At 47.0% G+C, this 9,427-nt stretch overlaps 1 protein-coding gene across 1 annotated transcript in view; it reads left to right on the forward strand.

The window, feature by feature from the left end:
• TRADD (TNFRSF1A-associated via death domain) overlaps positions 1-5,591 on the forward strand; it is a 5,883-nt gene extending 292 nt beyond the window's left edge. Inside the window, exons 2-4 of the mRNA XM_010020258.1 lie at positions 2,461-2,738; positions 4,393-4,585; positions 5,284-5,591. Coding sequence (XP_010018560.1) covers positions 2,461-2,738; positions 4,393-4,585; positions 5,284-5,591 — 779 coding nt within the window. The remainder of the gene's footprint in view (positions 1-2,460; positions 2,739-4,392; positions 4,586-5,283) is intronic.
• Positions 5,592-9,427: the final 3,836 nt, after the last annotated feature.

Below are 9,427 nucleotides of genomic sequence, written 5' to 3' on the forward strand. Positions count from 1 at the left end.
CCCCCAAGATGGTTGGGGGCTGGAGCACTTGTCCTGTGAGGAGAGGCTGAGGGAGGTGGACCATTTCAGCCTGGGGAACAGATGGCTTTGGAGGACCTACCTGTTGGTCCCTGCCAGTACTTATAGGGAGGTGGAGATGGAGCCACACTCTTCACAGGGGTGCATAGGGAAAGGGAGTCAACAGGCACGTATTGAAACAAGAGAGGTAGGCATGAGACAGAGGGACAATTACTTTCCCCATGAGGACAGTCAAGCAGTTGCCTGGAGTGACTGTGCATTTTCTGTCCTTGTGGGGGTTTCAAAACGGGACTGGATAAAGCCCTGAGCAACTTGGTCTGACCTCAGAGCTGACCCTGCTTTGCATGGGAGGTTGGGCTAGAGACTTCCTGGGCTTCCTTCCAGCTTGAACTATCCTGTGACTTATCCTCCATTTATGAATGTTTGTTTAAACCCATTTATGTAAGAGGGGAAAAAGGTTGCAATTGCTAGGAAAGAAGACGTATTTCCTGTCTTTATACCACCACAGAGATTGCTGCTTTGAGAAGCTGATTTTTAAACTTAGTGTTAGCCAGTTCAGATGAGCTCTTTTTTGATATAAACAGGCAAAATACATTACCTTCAAGTGTATATAACTCTATTTTCATCAAAAAAGGTCTTGAGATGCAAATGGCCATAAAACAACATTTTTCTATCCACCCTTGCACCAAGCTGACCACAGAATAATAGTAATTTGAGGAGTTTGTCATCCTTACCTAGAAAGACTCTCCTGGTATTCTTTACCTGTCACACAGCTGAGCCCATATTGTTTAATGGGGCTTGTGTAACTGTTCTGTGATTTCTTCTGGCAGTCATGAGCCTGTCCAAGTCACTTATCCAGTACAGGCCTGTCCAAGCCACTTATCCAGTACAGGCCTGCTCATCTTGCAGCTCAATCGAAAGATGGGAAGCAGCAGGAAACCCAACACAGTTGTCCTGTTAGGCTTGATTTGTGGCTGCTTTGTGTCATTGGAATGTGAATCTGGTCACATGTTAAAAGAAAGCCCATGAAACCACTAAATCCTACGATGCTTGTTCAGACCTAAAAAGGACATGAAATCTGAAGCTGAAGTTTCTTGAAGAAAAGCATGCAAAATCCTCTCTTTTGAGGTGGTTTCACAGCTCTCTTGTACACCATTCACAAAGGTTTCCATGTCTGTGCAACTTTTCCCTTCCCAGCCCTCTTACCCTCTTATGGAAACTTTTGTCTAACCAGCACTCACAAAAAACAAAGCATAAAGAAGGGGATAAAAAGACATATCTGGTCAGCCACAGTGAATTAAAATGCCTCTCCTAGGTGCCTAGTCCCATGTCCCAGTTACACAGTTGGTACAAACTAGACTTTCTGATGCACCCAGGACTCAGTAAACCCTGTAAAGCCACTGTTAGATCACATACTTGTAAATGCCAGGTCGCTTATTCTGCCTAATGTGGAGCACACAAGTCTGCTTTGCCTTAGGATTGTCCTCCAAGCATGTCTAAAGAATGCCATGACACGTGGTTTAGAAATACCTGATGTAGAGCCAGTCTTTGCTGGTACCTCCATACAGCCCTGAGCAGTGACAGGCCAAGAGGTTAATTCAGGTCTGGAAGCAGTACAGCCAACCTCACACAGGCCTTTGCTGCAAAAAAAGAGAGAAACACGTACTCTAAACTGTCATCATCAGCATATAAAATCCCTGAGGAGACAAGGTCAATGTGCACAGCTAATCAAAATTAAATTTTGCTGGGAGAAGGGAGACTGAAGGCTGGACAATTTCTGATGTCCATGTTGCTCGTGCTGCCCCCGTACTAACTAATGTCAGAGGGTACCTCCCTGGCTGCTTCTTGCTTAGATTTTTCCATGAATTAATTCTTTTTGCAGAAGAGCTTAGCAAGTCGAGGCCCAATCTCAAGCAGCCTAATTCCTATGGCTGAATCCATCATTCCGCATTTGTGAGAGGTGTTGGAGGCTCAGAGCCAGCCAAAAGTTACCTCCAGGCATGGGATGGAGGGGAAACACTGGGTCTCTTTCCAGGACCTTCATCACTGCTTAAAACTCCAGTCACAAGGACTGAAGACTGAGCACTCAGCTGGACTATGCATTTTCATGTATAAAAGTTCGCTGTGTTGGCAGTTTAATGTAACCATTTCTGTCCTGGAAATGGAACCTCAAACTTAAAACCTCCCCTAAGAAACAGTGTTAAGATAAGCACCACAGGACTTCAGCTGGACACCATAGTTCATGGAGGTGGATGGAGGCAGGGCAGCAACAACTTAATCCTTTTCTTTTGGTTTTACACACAGGATTTTAATCCCGAAGGACTTTAGCACAGAGAGATAACAATTCAGAAGCTGCTTCATTGCAGGCTTGGTGGTGGATGGGAATGGGTCTGGGTTGTCTGTCTCATGTGGATAGTGACTCTGCTCACTTCTCCCTGCCAGACTCCACCGGCAGCGTGAATGGTGTGGACATGCTCAAAGTGCACTGCAGCCACCCACATCTGATAGTCCAGCTCAAGTTCTGCAAGCAGGAGAACTGCCGCCAGTTCCTGCGGAGCTACCGGGAAGGAGCGCTCCAGGAGTCCCTGCAGAACCACCTCCAGCTCTCCTTGGCCGTGAGCGCAGTGCCTCTTGAAATGGAGCTGAAGGCTGGCAGTGAGCACCTTGACAGCATGCTGAAGGATGAGGATCGCTGCCTGGAATGCATCTACAGGGAAAAGGTGAGTGGGAGAGGGAGGGAGTGCAGGCAGCAGTGAGGAGCAGTAGCACAAGACTCAGGAAGATGGGTGCAAATCTTGCTCTGCTGCAGCGTGCTGGGTTGATGACTTCTCCATCCTTCAGTTCTCAGCTGTAATATGGAGTAAGCTCTGCCCTTACCCAGAAAAGAGCCTAGAACCACCTACAGAGATTCTTCTAAATCACTGTGGTTTCTGTGTATAACAATTAATGTGGCTCAGATGTGTGTTATCACTGCTAAGATAAGGAATTACACAAAGTGCAGTTGACAGCACTAGCAAATGTGCTCGATACACCTGCAAGGCAGGCAGTGTGGAATGATCAGTGCTCAGCATCTTCCTCCCCACCTCGCACACCACCTCCTCAGGACAGCAATGGTAACTGCACCTCGGAATGAGCCTGAGTGCAAACACTCTGTACATTATACCAACTTGTGACAGAGTGGGGAGACACAGCATCTGCTGCACGCAGGAATTGGCTGCCCTTCTGAAGGCAGTCTCTCTCTCAGGAGCAACATCTGAAGCCTAGTTCATTGCACACTTTTGCACTGCCATTCTAATCATGATAGCAAGAACAGTGAGATCTTGACATCACAAAACCAAGGCAGTTGGATGTGATTGAACTCATTGCCTTTTTCCTCACCTCTTTTTTTCCACCTGGAACTAGCAACACCTTATATCTCTGGTTCCTTCTAGATGGTCCTGGGAAACAGATAGTCACCATGTGCTTGGGAAGATTAGGCACAGGAGCACATTGTGCCAGGTTGCTTTTCTGCAAGCACAGAGAATGAAATGCAAACATTTCAGTCCTGGACCAAACAACATGTGATATCCCATAGCGTGTCAACTTCTGCTTTCTGCTCCCTCCTCTGCTGAACTAGCTGACTGGACAAAAGAGATGGGCTTATTCTCAGTTCCTCAGACTGAAAACTCAGTCTGACCTGTGCCTCACAGTGCAACAGTCAGACAGATGACACCAGGGCAAAGCCATCTGTGTCTGAGGGCAGTGCTGAGTACCTGCTTTATGTGAGCCAAACAATAGACTGAGTCAGAGCAGTCACCAGGTTTGATTCTTCCCATGTGCTTTTGCTGTTTCTTTTTCTCATTACCTGCCTTTTGGAGGTGAGACTAGTTTTCTCTTGAGAAAAACTGTCTTGGATTGGATCCAGGAACAACAAAACTTAGAGAGGCACAGAATGAGAGAAAGGTAAGCAGGAGCTACCTGTTTTGATGGCCATGAGCTGTTGTATCAGGTCACCCTATTCTGTGGGTCTGATCCTCACGTGAAGTAAGCCAGAGAAGCCATGCTGCCTCTGGTGCACCCTAATTCTTGCAGAGGGCTGCTGAAAATAAACATGGACTCATAGCAGCTTTGTACAACTCTCTGCTCACTGCTGCATGTGAGAAACCCAGGAGGGCAAAATTGCCTATTTCGTATCACATTACAGATTCATATTCACACATTTATAGCCAGAACTCCATTAGAGTATCTTATTGGGTCAGTTTATAACCTACACTGTAGCTATCTCATTGCTCCTCTCTTGGCACCAACATCTTAAGCTGCACCTTCCAGCTAAGCATCTACAGCTTCGCAAGACAGTGGACCTGGCACGCGTCACTGATGCTGTTTGCATTGCAGCCAGACCGCCTGCAGGATGAGGAGATCACAAAGCTTGAGGAATGCCTCAAGAGCCTGATTGTTCACCAGAGCACCAAGAACAACACTGCTGTAAAAGACTGTGCATCTCTCAACTCCCCATCTCTACCTGACCCTTCTCAAGGCAACTCCCTTTCCCCACAAGTCACCTTCACCTTTCAGGGACAAGAGTTCGGTGAGTAGCTAGAGCTGACCAAGAGTGCCCTTGGTCTTCCTCTCCTCAAAGCCCAGGAGGGAGGATTAACATAACTGCATATTGGGGTCTCAGATAAATCAGGGGTTTCCCAGCATCCCATAAAGGAAGGAATTACAGTGGTCCTAAGATAATTGCCATACTGCTTCAGATCAGGCTTCAACCTGTTTTCCCATTAAGGGAAAAGCCTGAGCAGGGCAGGAAGCTCAGATGTGCCAGGGTAGATGGCTGTGAGCATGTACGTGTGCCACCGCATGCTCCAGTTTGCCACCCAAGGCACCAGCACTGCCCTGGGCTGGTAGACTGCATGGAGAGCAGAGCTGCCCAGCTTACACAGAGAGCGCAGGGAGGCACTAGGTGGTGAGGCTTACTCCAGCTGATTTTCCCTTCCTAGTGGTTGAGGAATGCTGTTGGAGCACAGAGACACGTGTACATGAACCCTGCCCATGGCAGTCCCTTTAGCTTCGCTGCTTTGGCAGTTCTGCTCCAAGCTCACAGTGCTGCCCTGGTGTTAAACCACTGGCAACAAGCAGAGCAGTTCCACAGCAGTTTAGTGATGTGCTGTGGACACTGAACAGACTCCCTGCTGCACAGAATGTTGAGCAAACCTTGGACTGGGCCAAGCTGCATCACATCTGCCGTGGAACCTCTGTGCTTTACCTGCCCTCTGTCCCTTTCAGCCAACAGAACGCTCACACCAGACGACCACCAGAAGTTTGCCAAGCTTGTGTCCAAGAAATGGAAGCAAGTGGGTCGCTCTTTGCAGAAGAGCTGCCGAGCCCTGCGTGATCCTGTCATTGATAACCTGGCTCTTGAGTACGACCGAGAGGGACTGTATGAACAAGCCTACCAGCTGCTGCTCAGGTTTAGGCAGTCAGAGGGGAAGAAGGCCACAATAGCACGGCTCATCACAGCCCTGGAAGAAAATGGTCTCATCAGCTTGGCTGAGGAGCTCCTGGGCCTCCATTCCAATGAGGACTGCTCCTAGAGCCCAAAGGGTCATGGCATTGCTAAGGGCTTTCTTGCTTCAGCTAGTGTATAAGACTGCTGCTAGTGTCTGGGGATGTAAAGTCCTGAAAATCACTGCAGGTTTCCATGCAGGTGGGGATGCCCAGGGGAGAGGTTCTGTGTTTGCAGAAGCCAGTGCAGATCTCTGACATTCCTTATTTTGTTCTGTTTCCAGAAGTCAGCATTACTTTCCCATGAACTGGTGACTTCCTTCAGAGCTGAAACATCACAGGGAAGCAGCCAGACAGGTAGAGAGCCTAGGGGATAGTGGGGGAGAGGGGAAAGCAGGGAAGGCATCTCAGAATTTCTCTGGGGAGCAGACAGTGTCACTGTTTGTCAGGCTGTGTCTCAGGGCCATCATCTGGAGAGCTACAATATATTTTTAGTACTGAAGACATTCATGCCCTCAGATGTGACATCAAGCAAAGGCAAAGGAGAAGTTAAGGAAAAGTCAATTTTATATTGTTTTTCTTCTTTGTTCTTCAAACAAGCAAGATCTGTAGCAAATGCATTTGTCCTGCCCTGCTCTAGTACAGCTCCTTCCCACCTCTCACCACCTGAAAGTGTTCTTTTTACCTGGGACAGTCAGAATCTTACACAGGGCACAAGATTGCTGCTGTGGAACAAGTTTCAGGCACTGAATAAGCAATATGGACAAACACAAATTCAGAGAATGATTTCCAACTTTTTCTGGACTGTGCTGAACAATAACATACTGACTACCTTGTGCTTAGCTCTTTCCCACCAACCAGAGGGAGCCTGCATCTGTGAAAAGCAATACACAGTGCTGGAAGGAAAGTAGTCTCCTAGTCAGCTGAGCAATCACCTCTGACCAGCTGGCTGCTGGTGCCTTCCTTCTTAACCAACTGCCCTTGGCCTCTGGAGATCACCAGAGAGGATAGTTCACGCTGTTGTGTGTCCCAGGTGTCAGGGTCTGTGCAGAGCCTTTCCCTTGCAGTGTTGTCACCATGCGACAGTTGGGCATCAGCTGCTGTGCCTGGATTTACCTGATTTTGAGGTTAAAAGTGGCTTAAAAGACAAAGCACTGAAACACCAGGGCTCACTCAGGCTTTCAGTTCCAATGGGAGAAGCCAGCTATCTCCTGGCATGGTTGGGCGCCTACAAGAAAGCTGGGCAGGGACTTTTGACAAGGGCATGCAGTGACAGGACAAGGGGAAATGGCTTTAAATTGACAGAGGGGAGATTGAGGTGAGATCTTAGGCAGAAGTTCTTCCCTATGAGGGTGCTGAGGCTGCCCCACCCCTGGCAATGTTCAAGGCCAGGTTGGATGGGGCTTGGAGCAACCAGTGGAAGGTGTCCCTGCCCATCTGCAGGGGCTGGAACCGGATGAGCTTTGAGGTCCCTTTCAACCCAAACCAGTCTGTGATACGATATATGATATGATACACAGACTGCAACAAAGCAGAGTTTACACCTTTGCCCGTAACATAGCACAGAGCAACAAATGTCTAGCATGACATGGGTCCTGTGAAGCACAACAGTATCTTGATTGCCTGTGACATATTCCAGATGCTTTCCCGATACGTTTTTACTTACCCTTTTCCATTAATTCTATTCCTCTTTGCCCTTCCCATCCACAGGAATAGCCAGTGGGCCTTGGAAATTACTCCAGCGGTAGAGGATGGCTCTGCCAGTACACACAAAACCTGAGTGTGTACACAAATATCAGGCTGCTGGCAGTCATGGTAGGACCAGCTTTCAGGCAGGCCAGCCCTGATGGCCTTGTAAACCACAACTCACATCTTTCTTAATCCTTCACTGGAGTCAAAGCTATAATTCAGTGAAGAAGGAACACAACCTTGGATTCAGCTCCGATCTGAGCTCCTGGGGCTGGTGCTGCTCCCTTTGCTTCTGCTGCAGTGCATGCTGTAAGCACCAGCCAGCTGAAGGCCTGGATGAGCAGAATTTAGATGGCCAGCTTCTGCTCAACTGGGGTCCACATGCCTCACATGAGCTGAGCATCACATTCCTCAGTGTAAATCTGCAGAAAAAAAGCCAGGCTTTGAATCCCCAAGGCTATGTACACAGTGTGGAAAGGAAATGGAGGGGGTAAAAGATGGGGGGGATGTTTTCAGGGTGAATCTGGTTCCTTTTTGCCCTTAGCTTCAAAGGAAGCAGGACTTCATGCAGTCACCATCTATACAAAGACTGCGGCTTCATGACCTTTTATTAAGCCGTTCTCTGTGAGTACTGTTGCAGTCTAATCTCCCCCATTCATGCTCCACATCCTACCCTCTCGCTTACAGTAGTACCACTGCTCTTCCCTAAAAGAAGCAATTATATCTCTGACAATTTTGCTTTTGGGACCAGCACAGCAATGCTGATCTTAGGTAGGTCAGGCTGCTGTGGAACCATACCTCAAAGCAGTTGTTTTCCTGCCAGAGCCAAACTGGGGCACTCTGATTGGCAGCAACCCACCTGGCAAATGGTATTTTTAACACAAAAAGTAAGCAGAAACTTGAATATTACTTTAACAAAAAGTGATTATTAGAAAACAGGGTCATATGCATAAGCCTGGTGTCTCATTTGTAATGAGTATTTCTAATTTCTCAGACTAGCTATTCATGTGCACAACTTTCATACACAGTTATAAGGCAGCCACTGAGTAGTGAGAACTGCTAGTTTTTTAGCATCTGTTAATGCTCAAAATAAGAAAGGCTTATTATTCAGCATCTACTTAAAGTCCAAAAACCTTCTTTGCTGCTGTTACTGTATTACAGAGGACATGAATGCTTTTTTTCTTAATTGAAACCTTATGTATTTTACTGCTCGGCCAGCAATTGGCATATGTGTTTCCTCTTACTCACAGATTCCCTCTCAAAAGTGCCATTAAGTGCTGGAGCTCGTGGCAACCTTCCTGGAATATCATCATCTTTAACAGCATTCACAGGTGCCTTCATTGCAGAGACTCCCAGGAAAAGGGTTTCCAGTGATATTCCATGGTGGAATTGTCGAGCACGTGGCTGGTTTGGGACTATAGCAGTGGCTGTTTCATGCTGCCTTTTCCAGATCGGTAATCATCATCAGATGCAATGAAAACTCAATTCTGGTCTCAAGTGGACTCCTTCTTGCTGAAAGAATAAGGTTTTTTTTGTATTATTTGTCACAAGCTTAGATGAGACAATTTTCCCAGAAGCCTTAGAATGATATAGATCAATTGGATTGTGAGTGTACAATGTCATTTGCATTGATTTGGCATTTGGCTGGGGCTTGACCCTGAATTTACTTGTTTTACCAAGAAGATTCCACAGTGGTTTTACACCAGAGTGCAAAGACAAGGGAACTTACATCAAAGAGGGAAGCAAGAAGCACTCATAAAGGAAAAAACCGTTAGTAGAGATTTGTTGAAGAAGTTAGAGGTGTGTCTTTGCCTTGGATAGTAACGTAGTGAGTGGAACTGAAGAAAGAACTGGATGCTGTGGATACCACCAGAAACTCAGTGCTACATACTAGACCATGTAGGTAATAGCTAGATAATAAGCACCCCTGGTGACTGCCGAGCTGTCATGATTTTGGAAGAGGAGCACTCGTGCTTTCTTCCTTGCCTGTGCAAAGTTAGTTGCATGCATACTGCACCTACTCAGATGTGACATGGAAGTGACACTCCCTTACTTCTGTTATACCGGTTAGCTAATGTCTAGTGTGTGAGATAAGCCATGGGCAGTGCTGCTCCTGGTGACTTTGGCCTGACCTCTTAACAGCTCTTCTCTGTGTATTGAGATATGTTGGGGAAAAAAGTGATATGTTTTCTGGCGGTGGTGGGGTTCAGAATCATAGAATCATAGAATAGTTAGG

Source organism: Nestor notabilis, unplaced genomic scaffold, assembly GCF_000696875.1.
Source record: "Nestor notabilis isolate BGI_N333 unplaced genomic scaffold, ASM69687v1 scaffold36308, whole genome shotgun sequence".
NCBI classification, from domain to species: Eukaryota; Metazoa; Chordata; class Aves; order Psittaciformes; family Psittacidae; genus Nestor; species Nestor notabilis.